Source organism: Rhineura floridana, chromosome 1 (genome assembly GCF_030035675.1).
Source record: "Rhineura floridana isolate rRhiFlo1 chromosome 1, rRhiFlo1.hap2, whole genome shotgun sequence".
Classification (NCBI taxonomy): domain Eukaryota; kingdom Metazoa; phylum Chordata; class Lepidosauria; order Squamata; family Rhineuridae; genus Rhineura; species Rhineura floridana.
Genome location: NC_084480.1, coordinates 163074053 through 163090408, shown reverse-complemented (window position 1 = coordinate 163090408; position 16356 = coordinate 163074053). Strand labels below are relative to the sequence as shown.

Below are 16356 nucleotides of genomic sequence, written 5' to 3'. Positions count from 1 at the left end.
CAATAGCATGATGCAGAAGACACTACCAAGTGGAGTGGAGGAGGGAAAGACAGCTGAGAGAGCAGGGTTGTGAAAAGCAGGCTTTCTGAGTTGGCAAGCTCCTTGTCTTATCCTTGCTATATGCAGACTACTGCAACTTGATTAGTGTATTAAATTGTATTAATTCCTGGTCTTTGTCTCCCCTCAGGGGACACAGTTCTGGATGAGGTTTCTCTAAAGCTGCCTGAAGCTGTTGTGAAGGACTCTGGCCAAGCCACCATCTCTGCCATTGGTGAGGAAATGTAAATGTAAATGCAAAAAATCTGAATTTCACATATACGCTCATGGGGTCTGAACTGGCGGTGACCGACCAGGAGAGAGACCTCGGTGTTGTAGTGGACAGCACGATGAAAATGTCGACCCAGTGTGCAGCAGCTGCAAAAAAGGCAAATTCCATGCTAGCGATAATTAGGAAAGGTATTGAAAATAAAACAGCTGATATCATAATGCCGTTGTATAAATCTATGGTGCGGCCGCATTTGGAATACTGTGTACAGTTCTGGTCGCCTCATCTGAAAAAGGATATTATAGAGTTGGAAAAGGTTCAGAAGAGAGCAACCAGAATAATCAAGGGGATGGAGCGACTCCCTTACGAGGAAAGGTTGCAGCATTTGGGGCTTTTTAGTTTAGAGAAAAGGCGGGTCAGAGGAGACATGATAGAAGTGTATAAAATTATGCATGGCATTGAGAAAGTGGATAGAGAAAAGTTCTTCTCCCTCTCTCATAATACTAGAACTCGTGGACATTCAAAGAAGCTGAATGTTGGAAGATTCAGGATAGACAAAAGGAAGTACTTCTTTACTCAGCGCATAGTTAAACTATGGAATTTGCTCCCACAAGATGCAGTAATGGCCACCAGCTTGGATGGCTTTAAAAGAAGATTAGACAAATGCATGGAGGACAGGGCTATCAATGGCTACTAGCCATGATGGCTGTGCTGTGCCACCCTAGTCAGAGGCAGCATGCTTCTGAAAACCAGTTGCCGGAAGCCTCAGGAGGGGAGAGTGTTCTTGCACTCGGGTCCTGCTTGCGGGCTTCCCCCAGGCACCTGGTTGGCCACTGTGAGAACAGGATGCTGGACTAGATGGGCCACTGGCCTGATCCAGCAGGCTCTTCTTATGTTCTTAAATGTACTGCCTTCAAGTCGATTCCGACTTATGGCGACCCTATGAATAGGGTTTTTATGAGGCTGAGAGGCAGTGACTGGCCCAAGGTCACCCAGTGAGCTTCATGGCTATGTGGGGATTCGAACCCTGGTCTCCCAGGTCGTAGTCCAACACCTTAACCACTACACCACACTGGCTCTCCTGGTGAGGAAATATGCCTTGGCAAAAAACATCAGACTAAGAGTTCTTTCCCCAGCCACATGAGAGATGTGGAGACTTAACTTTAAGCTGTAGTGCAAGTTACTATGGTGTAATTCTGGCTCCCATTGTTTTCAGAGTATTTGGCATTGATTTCCCACTCCTCATGTGGTCCAGAATGTCATCCATTTTTTCATTTCTTACTTAGTTGCTAAGACTCGCCATAATAGCTGGCTGGCCTGAAGATGTGTTTACATCAAACTGTTTTTAACAAATGAATGGAAAATGGCTGCATGTGTCTCCCTTTGTTCTGGGGAAAGAATTACAGTAGCAGGAGTAAAGGAGAAGGGAGTCACAGATTTGTTAAAGAGAAGTACCTTTTCAGACTTCAGGGGATGGTGTACAAATAAATCTTGGGGGCCAAGGTCATACCAATGGTTAAAGACCTTCCATTGGATATTTTCAGGATTAAATAGCAAAAACATTTATTCTAAGAATGTTTATTGTGGTTCATTTTTACACTTCATTATACCAGAGATACAGATGCTCTTGGTAAATACTTACATGTGGTTTAACACATGAGGGGCCCATTCCACCCCACTTTTCCTAAATAGCAGCCTTCAGGTGAGCCCAGATATATCTATGACGATGAAAACCTTTTGCTGTCGCTTATGTTTCGTTTCCTGGGTAAATCACTGTCCTTGTTTTGACCCTAGGGGATGCTTTATTTTTTATTTTTTTTTAGGGTACGCTAACTTTCTTTCCTCTGTGTTAGTAAATAAACTGATGTTTAAAAGGAAGCTTTTATAGTCTGTTTACTGTCACACCTGTTTCAGAATCTGGTGCATGACAGTCTTTTGCAGAATAAAGTAATACTTGCAGCTAGAGTTTCCAATTTTACATCTGAGCCCGTATTCCTTTTGCGGTGCCACCACCGGGAAACATTTTTTTTAGTACATGCAGATGCTGTAGGTCATCTGAATTCCAAAGCACATGCCTGTCACTGATTAATCAGTTTCAAAAGATCTAGCCTTTTCCATTTCCTCTGAAGTCTAAATGTAGTCCAGATGGGTAGTTAGTTGAACTTTGTTCCCATGAATCCATGCACCATATGTTAAGTCGTGAGTGTCTAACTCATGGGTTCTCAACAAGGGGGGAATTCCCCCCCGGGGGGGAATTTTAGGGTTCCGGGGGGGAATTGGGACCACTATTCAGCAAAGTGTGATGTCCTGTAGGTTATGTACAATCTGTAAAATTGTAGTTTGTTTTTAATTTAATCTGCGACATTCAATAAAGTTTATTGAATGTCACAGATTAAAATCGATTCTTGAACATGCAGCATTATTTTCATTTGCAAAATTAGATTATTATTTGAAGACCAGAAAGTGCTCCAAGAAATTCTGTTATAATATAAACTAAGAAATTTTTCTCTCACGAGAAACACCACCGTCACTCGCGAAACGTCAACACGCTACGAGAGACTATCTTGGGGAGGGGGGAATTATATTCTGAACAATGGTGAAAGGGGGGAATGGAGCAAAACAGGTTGAGGACCACTGGTCTAACTTATGTCATAGATTTCTAGCTGATGAACTTAGTCTGGCTCCAGCATTTTGAAAAAAGTTGCCATCTATAGGCTATGGAGAGTTGAACTTAAAACAGAATTTGGGACTGAAATCTATTTTGGCAAAAATGTAGCATCCTGTAGCTAAGACATTAGAAATAGGAAAATCTCTGATTCAAGACTTGGCTCTGCCTCAGGTGGCCTTAGAGAAGCCATTTTCTATTATTCTCAGTCCTCCATCTGATGATGATGATGATAATAATAATTTTTTTCCCAACATTTAGGAGACATTTTGGGCACCTCATTAGAACACATAGACCGCCTGGTTCAGATACCCCTCGGCTGCGGTGAGCAAAACTTGATGAAATTTGTTCCCAACATTTTTATACTCCAGTACTTGGAGAAGACGAACCAGGCAGCTCCCCCCTTCAAAAAGAACACGATAGAATTCCTACAGAGTGGTGAGTAGAGCCTTTCTTCTTGGAGTGCTGCTTAAGTAAGGGGTTCAAGGCAAGGACTGTGTGGACAGCTAAAGGCTGCAAGACCAGAGGAGAATGTTTTGAGTATAGCCATGGAATATGCTACTACATACAACTAGAAGGTGGCTTTGCAGGAGACAACTTGTTTTTTATAGGATCTGTTTGAGATTGTTCTTCATAGATGAAAGAGTTATGACTGGGAGTAGAGTTTACATGGCACATTGGCCCTCAGAGTCAGTTGTGCTCTGGGTGTGATGGTTCTGTTCATCCTTTGGTATGTGCTGACGTTGTTATATAATTTCTCCAGTCCACATTTATCCTATCACTTGGTCCATTTTAATTGCTATCAGATAGCTGATGAATGCAGCTTTTGAGCCCCAGTTCATAAACTGCTACTTTTGTTGCAAGTTGGGATTAACAGCACACTGCACAGATACAGACAGTTTATGTTCACTGTGTGCTAGCTACACCATGTGAATCGGTGTTTTTAAGAAAAGCATTGATATTAGGAGTTATTAGGAGATTCTTCTATCATGGTTGTAAAGGAGGAAGTAGGATCTGTCCTTCCAGATTTTGATAACAGAAAAAAGAAGCACTATTCATTTGATTAATCAGATCTGCCTCTCATGTACCCCTAAACAAAGAATACTGAGATTGGAAATAGTATGCTGCACTATGTTGGTTTCTCTGGTAACTATGGGTTGTATTCAATGCTAGTCATGTTCAGAGTAAGCCCACTGAAATTAATAAATCTAAATTAGTCATATCTATGAACTTCAGTGGGTCTGCTCTGAGTAGGACTAGTATTTAATATCATCCAATGGATTTCTTTTCACAAAGCAAGATTTTTTTTTCCTGCATGGAAAGTATGGAATTTACACCTTCTTTCTAAAACTGAGCCCAGGGCTGCTGCCATCAGACCTTGGCAGCCTTGGGAGCTGCCTGGGCCCATCACTTGACGCCTGCATAGGCACCTCTTTCTTTTTTTTTTAATCTATCCTAGTACTCTAGACAATTGAGTCTAGCTGTCACTTAAATTTCTCAGAAAACCTCTGACACAGTGTCACTTGCAGCATTGTGATACATTTAAAATGGCAGCTCGTCCCAGCACCATTTGGGGTACCTGCCTACTAAATGGAGAAGAGCCACCAAAAGGCCCCTTAAACCTGGAGCCAGCCCTGATTAAGTGTGTATGTGTTTGGCACCCCTTTGGTAGCTTGATGTGCTGCAGTCCAGCAGTTCTCCAAAACGAGCATGAACAAGTTTTCACATACTTTTTCTTGGGCATCTCTCCCAGCTGCTCTACGTTAGAAGGATGCATATTAGAAGCTTTTGCCAGTCTCTCTCTCTCTGTTTACTGAGAGACAAGAAGAGTAGTGCATGCCCCAGCTCTTCTAGGCTGCATGAAGAAGTTATAGGAAGAATTAAATTGCTCCCTGAGAGGTTTTCCTTCAGTGCCCCCTCATAGCCACACAATGGCCAGATCCCAATAAGACTGGTGCAGCATAGTGGCTAAGAGATGGATAGTCTTCTAGGAACTAGGAAGCCCATGTTTAAATCTTGCCTCTGGGATAAATTCACAAGTCAATATCTCTCAGCCTCATACCTCCCCTCCCCCCCCCGCCAATTGCAATATGGGAGTAATGATACTGACAAAGCTTAAAAGGTCATCATGAAGCGCTTTGAACATGCCAAAATGATACAACATAAAAGATTTATTGAAGATAGCAAAGACAATTGGGTAAAGTTAGGGGAAGACTGAATTGTATGCATTAATTTGAAATATAACCAGCCAAATCTTTTGACTGCCAGTGTCTCATAGATTAGGATTTTAGACAGGATGAAGCCTCCCTCTGGACATGATATGCAGGGTCTTTAGAGCCTTTTGCCTCCTCTTCCAGGGGGAGTAGTGGTCCCACCCTCCAGACCTCCCTTGCCTCAGCTGGAAAGTGGTAGGGTCTTTTCCTTTGGAAAGAAAATTCCAGTGTCTGAGCCTTCCCTTTTTTCTTTTCCATTTTTATTGCTCTTTCTCTTCTTCCTTGTTTGAGTGTTTGTGGCTGTCTGTTTGGGGTGGTGGTGGTGTTCTCCCTTGTTGGTAACCCCTTTTCGCCCTTCCTGTTTCCCCTTCAAAAAAACATAACCCCTTGATAAGGAAGGGGTTTGGCGGATCCCACAACCAACATCCAACGGGATCGCTAATTATGAGCAAGCGCTGCACGATCTTCCTCCTTCCCCTGTAGGCTTCATGGAGACTTGTTAGCTGGGGTTGGCGGGTCCTGCAATCACTGTCGAGCAGGACTGCCATTTTGTTTTTGCACGAAGCACTGCTTGGGCCTGCACAACTGATTGCTCCAGTTTTAGGTGCATTGGGGGAGCTGGGCAGGTCCTGCAATCTCCATCGAGCAGGACTGCCAGTTTGGCCTAGACACATGGGTTCATGTGTGCACTCAATTCCTACTGGCCCATAGCTCCGCTGTAAGGTGAGATCTTGCAACTCTCTGCTATGAGTGGGATCGCCTCAACCCCTCCCCCACAGCTCTCACCTTGGTTACGCATCCGCAGTGCAAAGACATTAGTCTGGAGGTACTGCAGTGTCTTCAGCCACAGCCAGTGAGCACGCAGTCTGGTGACAGTTTCCTGCCATTTTTTCTTTTCATTTCCCTTGTGGGGTTGGGTAAAAGAACGGAGGGAGGGAGGGAGGGAGAAATTGGTTGGATTATGGCCTCTCCAACTACTTCAGTGATCTCCTGCACTTCTCTGGTTCAGATAAGGCTTCAGAATGGCAGGCGTCAGAGAGAGGTGGTGTTGTCATCCCCTAGCATGACCAGCGTGGGGGTGAGTGAACCCTTCTCTTCTCAGTCCCCATGGGCCTTTCCCAGCATGGGATAATTTCCAAAGTTTCTCTCTTGGATTAAGTCCTTTAGTTTGGAGGAAATACATAATTCCCAGTAAAAGGGGATACTCCTCCTCCAGAGGGTGCCACCAGAAAAGGTTGAAACATGGACATCAGAGCGAGTCATAGATCTAAAAAGCGGAGGAGGGGGAAACACCAGAGATCCAGTAGCACTGACAGTTCTGGAGGTTTTCCTTATTCCAGGTCCTTTTCTAGTCAGTCTGTCTCCCCCCCAGATGGGAACCAGCTGCCAAATGGGCTAGAACAGGGTCCCAGCCCCAGCCTAGTCAAGGGGTGGCTGAGGTTCAAATACATACTTGGCAGGAAGTGCCTTCTCCGTTGATTCCTATACATAGCCCAAGGCCAGCAGCGCAGGAGGCACTTCAGGGGTGTTCTCAGACCTTGCTGTCAGAGAACGGTATATCTCACACTCCAGGGGGCATGGCCATTGCTTTGGTTGACAAGGGGGAGCTCTCTGATTTGGACTCTCCCCCAACCAAATCAACCAATGAGGAAGGTGTGCTTTAAGATGAGGAAGGGGAGGCTGTACCATTTCAACCCTGCCTTTTCTCATCTGAATTTTTTCAGTCACTTTTAGCCAATACATGCCGGGTTCTACAGCTGACTGAGGAAGGCAAGGCCTCCTCCACCCCCGCTCTGTAGTCTAGTGCATCTGGGGCCAAGAAGGCTTTTCTGCTGCAACATCAGCCCCTCTAAAAGTTCCTTTTCCTTAACAGTTTGACATAGCCTGGAAGGCTGAGTGGGCCAACTCCAGTAAGGCCAAGTTGGTCTCTAAGCTAAGAGTCATTATACCCTCTCAGACTCAATCATGCAACAGCTGCGCTTTCCAGTCGTGGACCTGCTGGTGGCAGCCTTAGCTTGCTCTTTGGTCATTCCCTTGGAAGGGGAGGGAGGATCCAAGGATCCATGCGACAAAAGGGTTGAGGGGGCCCTTTGAAGAAGCTTTGTGGCAGACACTGTGGTATTCAGGGCCGCCACCACTGCCTCAGTGTTCTCTTTGGTCACATTCATGTGGGCAGAAGAAATGGGTTCTGCAGCTGATATTTCCAAGGAAGTGAAAGATGGCCTTAAAAAGAATCTGCCCCTATCTCAACAACATTCTGGTCCATGCTCCCTCAGAGGACAACTGCAGAGGAGACACAAGGGTCACCCTGAACTGTCTACAAGACCTAGGTTTTGTTGTGAATTGAGAGACGAGCTTGCTGTATCCATCCCAGGTGATCACACACCTGGGGGTTCTACTGGACATCACTCAGTTACAGATGTATCTCACTCCAGAGAGAGTCTCCATGAATACAATGTGTCCCAGGTTCTGAGCTCAGACTGGTGGATCTCATGGTCTTAGCCCAGCTAGAGGGCCTGATGGTCTCCTCATACAATCTAACCAAGTGGGCACTGTTCCGCTCAAGGACTCTACACTTCCTCCTACCTTTTCAGGTGCTCATAACCCAATGGAAAAAGTTGATGCTGAAGAAGGACCTTGGGTGGTGGATGGCACCGCAATATCTTGCTGCAGGTGCAGATTTGGAGGAACTGCATCGCCTGGCTGTCACAACAGATGTCAGCCTATTTGGTTGGGAAGCCCACATGGGAACCCAGACTGTCCAAGGCACATGGTCTACGAGGGAAATGGAAATGCACATCAATGTCTTGGAGTTATGGGCCATCCGTCTGGCATTATGCGCTTTCTGTCCGTGGATCTTGGGGGTGCATATCCTCATCAGAACAGACAACACCTCAGCAAAATCTTAGATAAACAAGCAGAGCAGCACTCTATCCAAAGACCTGATAACTTGAAGTTCTTGCAGGCTGGAGTTGATGGGGATTTAAGTGTTAATACCATAACAGGTGGCAGTGCTCAGCAGTGTCCTTTCTTTTGGAGGAGGTAAGTCTCTGTCCTCCCATCACCTGTATAAGAGGTTCATTAAAGGGGTGATGTTGATTTCGCCCCTTGTGGGTCACAGGTTCCCGACTTTGTCCACATTAACTGGTTCTCCCTTCAAACCTCTAGCAATTTGTGACCTTAAGATGGTTTTTCTGGTTGCAATCACTTCAGCACATAGAGTCTCTGAGTTGGCGGCTCTTTCCTCTGACCCTCAATTCTGCATTTTCCATCAGGAAAGGTTGTCCTGCACCCCAATCCGGGTTTTATTCCAAAAGTGAACTCAGTTTTTCACAGGTCCCAGGAGGTGATCCTTCCCTCTTTTTGTCCTATTCCTTCATGCCATCAGGAGCACAGATGGGATTCTGTGAGACGTGCCCTACAGTTTTACCTTGATAGGACGCTGGTGTTATAGAAAGTCGGAAGCTTGTTCATAGCTTTTTCTGGTCCTTTGAAAGGCCACAAGGTCTCATCTTCATCCATCTCTAGGTGGTTGAGAGAAGCCATCATTCAGGCATATAGGGCCTTAGGCAAGGATCCCCCTAGGGATGTCACAGCACATTCCCTGAGGGGGGCAGCCACTACAGTGGCTTATAAAGGGAGCTTCCCAATTTTGGAGATCTATAGGGCGCCTACTTGGGTATCTCCACACACATTCACCAAACATTATAAGATAGACTCATTTTCATCAGCAGATGCAGCTTTTGGCAGGAATGTTCTCCAGAGGGTAGTTTGTCAGTACTTTGGGGACAGAGGAAACCTTCCCTGTATGGCTCACTGCTCTGCTACATCCTGCTTACAGAACGTCCTCCAACCTAATCTGGCAAAAATGGAAATTGGTACTTACCGTGAATTTCTATTTGCAGATTAGGTTGGAGGACATTCTCCCCTCCCCTGTTCCTTCTGCACTACCCTCTGGAATCTTTGGGGTATGGTGATTAGGGCTTCTGTCTGCGTCTTACATACCACACATTATGTTTAGTTTGTGTATATGTCCTGCTATGTTTTCCTCCTGGTTTTTTTTGCTTTGTGCTAATTATTTTTGTACATTCTTCATACAGGCATACCCTGCTTAACGTTGCTTCACTTAACGTCGCCTCGCTATAACATACATGCTCCATATGCCTGTATTTCTCCAGAAACGCAGTGCAGCAGCAGAGGCTTTAGCTGTGGGGGTGGAAATAGATGCGATCGCGCCACCGCAAATCAGCTGGGAGGCGCAATCACCATCAGCTGAGAGGCGTGGCAGCGCAGCAGCAGAGGCTTTAGCGTGGAGCTTTGAGGCTCCGCATGAAGGAGAGGGGGAAAAAGTTTTAAAAGGTAGTGCTTCACTTTAAGGACATTTTCGGTTTACGTACTTGCTCTGGTCCCATTGAGTATGTTAATGCGAGGTATTACTGTATTGTGTTGGGGTTGAGGAGTTCTCTGCTCTCTCAGTTCTGTCTTGAGGGGAGGATGACTCCTCCCCCTGGAAGAGGAGGTGAAAGGCTCTAAAGAGGCTGCCTATCACGTCCAGAGGGAGGCATCATCGTGTCTACAGAATGTCCTCCAGCCTAATCTGCAAATAAAAATTCATGATAAGTACCAATTTCCATTCTCACCTACAAACTTTGCCCTAATAAAACCCAGGGAGGCTTGCTTGGTGTAGAGCATGTTATCTTTTTAGCACTACATACAAACTGTTTTCCCCCCAGGCCTTTTAGATGCTGAGTTTATGTGTGTATCTCAGAGGTAGCCAACGTGGTGCCCTCCAGATGTTATGGACTTAAATTCCCATTAGCCCTATCTAGTGCACCAGCAGGCAAGGATGTTGGTAGTTGTGGTCCAAAACATCTGGCACCACATGGGGTACCCCTGATGCATCTGTTCAGGATAATCTTCCTGCAGCTACAGGTATTTATTTATTTATTTATTTATTTTATTCAATTTCTATACCCCCCGCAGCCAACGGCTCTCTGGGCGGTGTAAAACATAAATATAAAAATACAGTAATATAATAAAATCACATCGTAAATACAAACACACCACAAAAATTCCCCAGAGCTAAAAACATATTACACAATTTAAATTTAGAATACCAGAATGTGCTAAATATGCTAAAATATGCTAAAATATGCTAAAATGCCTGGGAAAAGAGGAAGATTTTAACCTGGCACCGAGAGGATAACAAAGTTGGTGCCAGGCGCACCTCGTCAGAGAGACTATTCCATAGCCACCATTGAGAAGGCCCTAGTTCTTGTTGTCATCCTCCGGGCCTCTTTATGAGTCGGTACCCGGAGGAGGGCCTTCGATGTTGCACGTAGTGTACGGGTAGGTTCATATCGGGAGAGGCGTTCCACCAGGTATTGCGGACCCGCGCTGTGTAAGGCTTTATAGGTCAAAACCAACACTATTGTGTTGTCATATTGTTTTCTATGCTGATTGTTTTAAATTTGTTGGCCACTTTGTCAGGTTTTTACCTAAAGAGTGAAATCTAAATCCCTTAAATATGTAAGTACAAACAGAGTACCAGTCAGAATGGACAGCGCTACTTCATTCTCTCCTCCAGGATATCAACGCCAACTGCTTTACAAACATGACAATGGCTCCTACAGTGCTTTTGGGAAGCGTGATGCTGAGGGGAATACCTGGTGAGTAAGCAACAGAGCTGGTGCCCATCACAGCTGTCAGGTGACGTGGGCATCCAGACTTGTGGTTTTATTGTGCCCTCTGCTGTTCTCGTCGACTGCAAAGGGAAGGGATGCAGTCAACCCTGCCTACTGTTACCTGCCCCCATTGCTCCTAGCCAGCACTTTTTTGTCATAAAAGAGGTATACGCCTACAGGTGTGTTTTTGCAGTAGGACGTGTTGGGACACAGTCCCGTTACTTTTTTTTGCAGGTGGCCCCCTCCTAGAGTCCCTCTGTCTCTACAGCCAATCAAGTTGTGCAATTGCTAAGGGCTCCTGGTTGCCTTGGGAGAGATGAGCCTTGAATCCAGTGAGGTCAGCAGTCACTATAGCCAATAAACAGTTAGCATGGATACCCCTTGCACACTGATTGGCTCCTACCATTTGTTGTTGTGGAGGAAAACCTGAGAGAGAGAAGTTTACATGGAGAGGAGCGGGCGTGAAGCCCAGGTACTTACTTTCTTATGACCACTGCAAGCTCAGGCTGCCAGCCAGCAGCAAGCTTTGGGGGAGTGATTGGGGCTCGCTTTTAAAAAAAGTTGTGAAGGGAAGCACGGAGCAGTGGATGGGTCCCTGTGTACTGCAGATGCTGTTGTCTGCCAGCGAGCGCTTCCTTTCCTTTGCCCCAGGGAGGAGTTTGGGGGGGTTGTTCAAGGTGTGTGTGTGTGTGTGTGTGTGTGTGTGAGAGAGCGAGAGAGCGAGAGAGCGCTTTTGTTCCGTGAGGACCTACCCCTAAGTAAATATGCCTTACAGCCCATATGCATGCTCACTCAGAAATAAGTCCCACTGCGTTCAGTGTGGCTTACTACCAGGTGAGTGTGTAACTCAATGACAACTGTAGGAAGATCATCAGAAAACTCTGACAAGGCAAATGTAATACCATACAACTGATTCTGTGTGTGTGTGCACGAGTGTGCATGCACAGGAGCCCCACTCTAAAGCAGTAACTAGAAACCTCAGGTTGGTACTTTACTCTTTTGGAGCAGAGAAAGAGGAAGTGTATTGCTAACTTTCTCACTCTTGGTTTGTTTAAAAGAAGCCAAAAAGAGGGGGAGGGGTGTGTGGTTTTGATCCAGCCCAAAGCCAAGAGTTAGGGAGGGAAAGGGAGAAAAAGTGAGGGTGGGGGAGGGGGATGTGTGTGTGCAGGGGCGTGCAGATCCATATTGCTGGGTGTGAGCCTGGATGTTTCTGCTGGGGAGGGGCAGTTATGTTACTGCAGGCCTTTCACCTGCTGATCTTAGGCTGGCAATGCTACAACCGGGCAGTGTCTTTCAGATGGGAGGGTTGAAAGTGATTTAAGATGTATAGCAGTTCTGTTCAGATGCTCATGCTGGGATAAATTCAAGACTTAAATAGTTAAAACTCAAGCACTGATTCATTTGTTGTGCTTATTTATTAATACTTCATAATAACTACATATTTTTTCTTTTTTGTTTTTGAGCAAAAAGGATTTGAAATCCCCACTCAGCCATGAAGCTCCTTTGATGCCCTTGCGCCCAACCTATCTCACAAGCTTGTGAAGATATATACAGAGGTGTAAAATGGCTGCAAAAGGGGACTTAGGCTGCAATGCAATACATACTTACCTAGGAGTAAGCCCCACTGAACCCAATGGAGCTTACTTCTGAGTAGACATTGGATTGCAGCCTTAAGTGCTTGTATCATAGGCATCAAACTTTGCTTCCCTTAACAAAAATGATGTATCTTTATAAAGGAAGTGGCATGTTTCTGCCTTTACCCCCTACCCGCCTTAGTACACCTCCAAAAAAGCAAAAAAGGGGGGATGTGTGATTTTGATCCAGCCCAAAGCCAGGAGGTAGGAAGGGAGAGGAAAAACGTAAGTCGGGGGAGGTGTGTGTGTGCGCTGGATGCGTGTCTGGACGATTCTGTTGGGGAGGGGCAGTTATGCTTCTGCAGGCCTTTCACCTGCTGATCTTAGGCTGGCAATGGTACATTCAGTGCAAGACCAGGCATTACATTTCAGATGGAGGGGACTGAAAGACTTATCGATGCTCATGCTGGGATAAATTCAAGATTTAAATAGTTAAAACTCAAGCACTGATTCTAATGCTAGGAGCCTCCGAACCAAGATGGGAGAACTGGAGTGCTTGGTCTTAGAGGAGAGCATTGATATAGTGAGCATAACGGAGACCTGGTGGAATGGAGAAAACCAGTGGGATACGGTTATCCCTGGATATAAACTATATCAGAAGGACAGGGAAGGACGTATTGGTGGCGGAGTCGCTCTATAGTGAAAGAAGGCATTGAATCCAGCAAGCTCGAAACCCCAAAAGAGGCAGACTCCTCCACAGAATCGTTGTGGGTGGTGATACCATGCCCCAGGAGGGACTTAATACTGGGAACGATCTATCGTCCCCCTGATCAAAATGCTCAGGGAGACCTTGAGATGAGATATGAAATTGAGGAAGCATCCAAACTAGGAAATGTGGTAGTAATGGGTGACTTCAACTACCCGGACATAGACTGGCTGCATATGTGTTCCAGTCATGACAAAGAAGCAAAGTTTCTAGATATTCTAAATGACTATTCCCTAGACCAGTTGGTCATGGAACCGACCAGAGGGACGGCAACCCTGGACTTAATCCTCAGTGGGGACCGGGACCTGGTGCGAGATGTAAGTGTTGTTGAACCGATTGGGAGCAGTGACCACAGTGCTATTAAATTAAACATACATGTAACTGGCCAATTGCCAAGAAAATCCAACATGGTCACATTTGACTTCAAAAGAGGAAACTTCACAAAAATGAGGGGATTGGTAAAAAGAAAGCTGAAAAACAAAGTCCAGAGGGTCACATCACTCGAAAATGCTTGGAAGTTGTTTAAAAACACTATATTAGAAGCTCAACTGGAGTGCATACCGCAGATCAGAAAAGGTACCACCAGGGCCAAGAAGATGCCAGCATGGTTAACGAGCAAAGTCAAGGAAACTCTTAGAGGCAAAAAGTCTTCCTTCAGAAAATGGAAGTCTTGTCCGAATGAAGAAAATAAAAAAGAACACAAACTCTGGCAAAAGAAATGCAAGAAGACAATAAGGGATGCTAAAAAAGAATTTGAGGAGCACATTGCTAAGAACATAAAAACCAACAACAAAAAATTCTATAAATACATTCAAAGCAGGAGACCATCTAGGGAGACAATTGGACCCTTGGATGATAAGGGAGTCAAAGGTGTACTAAAGAACGATAAGGAGATTGCACAGAAGCTAAATGAATTCTTTGCATCTGTCTTCACAGTGGAAGATATAGGGCAGATCCCTGAACCTGAACTAACGTTTGCAGGAAGGGATTCTGAGGAACTGAGACAAATAGTGGTAACGAGAGAGGAAGTTCTAAGCTTAATGGACAGTATAAAAACTGACAAATCACCGGGCCCGGATGGCATCCACCTGAGAGTTCTCAAAGAACTCAAAGGTGAAATTGCTGATCTGCTAACTAAAATATGTAACTTGTCCCTCGGGTCCTCCTCCGTCCCTGAGGACTGGAAAGTGGCAAATGTAACGCCAATCTTCAAAAAGGGATCCAGAGGGGATCCCGGAAATTACAGGCCAGTTACCTTAACTTCTGTCCCTGGAAAACTGGTAGAAAGTATTATTAAAGCTAGATTAACTAAGCACATAGAAGAACAAGCCTTGCTGAAGCAGAGCCAGCATGGCTTCTGCAAGGGAAAGTCCTGTCTCAGTAACCTATTAGAATTCTTTGAGAGTGTCAACAAGCATATAGATAGAGGTGATCCAGTGGACATAGTGTACCGTATATTCCGGCGTATAAGATGACTTTTTAACCCCGGAAAATCTTCTCCAAAGTCAGGGGTCGTCTTATACGCCGGGTGCTGAAAAATAGCTGCCGAGCCAGAGGCCTGGCCGGGATGACGCGGGCGGGAGGACGGACGGCGGGGCTGAATCAGAGGGGCCGGGGGGAGGGTCAGCGAGCGGCGTGGAACATTTCCGAGACACAACAAAGCTGCAGTAGCGGCCAATGGTCACGGCTTAGAGGGGAAGGGGCGCCTCCATCCCCTCCCTGCATATACCCGAAGGCTGCCCCGAGGGAGCCCAGCCGCTTGGCTCCCTACTGCCCCTGGCTTGCCGAGCGGCAGGGAAGAAGTTGCCGGAGCTCCTTGTTCGGGCCGCCGCCGAGCGAGCGCAGCTGCATCAGGCCCGGCATGCGGGGGCTGGAGCTCGGGGGCGGGCGAGATGGCTGGAGGTCGCTGCTGGATCCAAGGAAGCCCTTCTGCGCCCAAGTCTGCTTGGCCCCGGGGAGGAGGGCAGGTGCTGGGCGAAGGGCGTGATCCAGCGGCCGCAGGGGGGCCCCGACTTAGGGTCCCCGGTGAGCCTCCTGGCAAAGCAGCAGGGGGTATTGGAGCCCCGATCTCCTGGGTCCTCTCGACGGGGCTACGCGGAGGGCAGGCGGCGGAGGCGCTGCATTTCAGGTGCCATTGCAGCGCCGCCACCGCGTGGGAAGCCGCAGAAGAGACCCTCCCTCATCCCTCCCCCCCGCAAAAAAAATCAATTAAACCGGGTGCCGGAGAAAGAAAGGGGAATATATATATTATATATCCATTTGACTTCCTGCCAAACGTGAGTGTAAGGAACTAGAGCTCTCTCCTCCTTGCAACAAGTCTCTCTCTTCCCCCCCCACCACTTTCCTTCCTTCAGCATCCCCCTCCTGTCCAATCTTTCCTTCTTCCAATGCCGTTTTGGGTTCAGGAAAAGATTAGCCAAAGCAGGCTAGTCCGGAGCAATTCTGCTTCCTCTGGTGAAACTGACTAGACTTGTTAATTTCAACGGGTCTGCGCCAGGCACGTTTCTTTTAAGCCATTTGGGGTCGGAGAGGGTGAGTGGGGGGTGACCTTCCTTTTCCCCTCCGTCCTTCCCCCTCCCCATCTTCTCTTTCTTCATCGGGTGAGCAAAATATTAAGTTGGATCGGTCTCTTTTCTTTCCTTTAACGGGAAAATTCAAGTTACTTTTAGAGTAGACTTGAGCCCATCGGTTTCAAATGGGGTGTGTGAATGTTTGTCTCTTCTGAGCCTGACTGGGGCGGCGCTCGTGACCCCACTTACCTGGGAGTAAGCCCCGTGAAAGTCAAGAGGACTTACTTCCGAGTAGGCATGGCTGGGGTGACGCGGTCTCCCTCGAATTAGAGTTGGGAAATGTGTGATTGGCTGCGGGCTGGCCTCCAGAAAAGTTCTACTCCAGAGGAGACCCACTGAAACTAACGGAGCCCGGCCGTGCCTGTTGATTTCAGCAGGCCTACTTTGTGGCCAAGGTTGGGTCCAGTCCTGCTTTTGATTGCATGGAGCGCTTAGGCGTTTTTTCCCCAAGGAAATTCATGCTCGAAAGAGTTTGCGCCGCCCAGTTCCGCTGCATCGTTACTCTAAAGTAAGCCCCCCGGGGGCTTCTTCACTCCCAAGCAAAGCCCGGCGGGAATCGCCTTTATTCGGAAGTAAAGAAGCCCCCCCCCTCGCCTCCCAAGGTGAACTTTTCGCATCG

General features: G+C 46.6%; 1 protein-coding gene across 5 annotated transcripts in view; it reads left to right on the top strand.

Moving 5' to 3' along the window:
• LOC133363794 (alpha-2-macroglobulin-like protein 1) overlaps positions 1 to 16356 on the top strand; it is a 178864-nt gene that overhangs the window by 116860 nt on the left and 45648 nt on the right. For all 5 annotated transcript variants that reach the window (XM_061583281.1, XM_061583270.1, XM_061583261.1 and 2 more), the window contains exons 24-26: positions 188 to 271; positions 3192 to 3368; positions 10731 to 10812. In XM_061583281.1, the coding sequence (XP_061439265.1) occupies positions 188 to 271; positions 3192 to 3368; positions 10731 to 10812 (343 nt within the window). The remainder of the gene's footprint in view (positions 1 to 187; positions 272 to 3191; positions 3369 to 10730; positions 10813 to 16356) is intronic.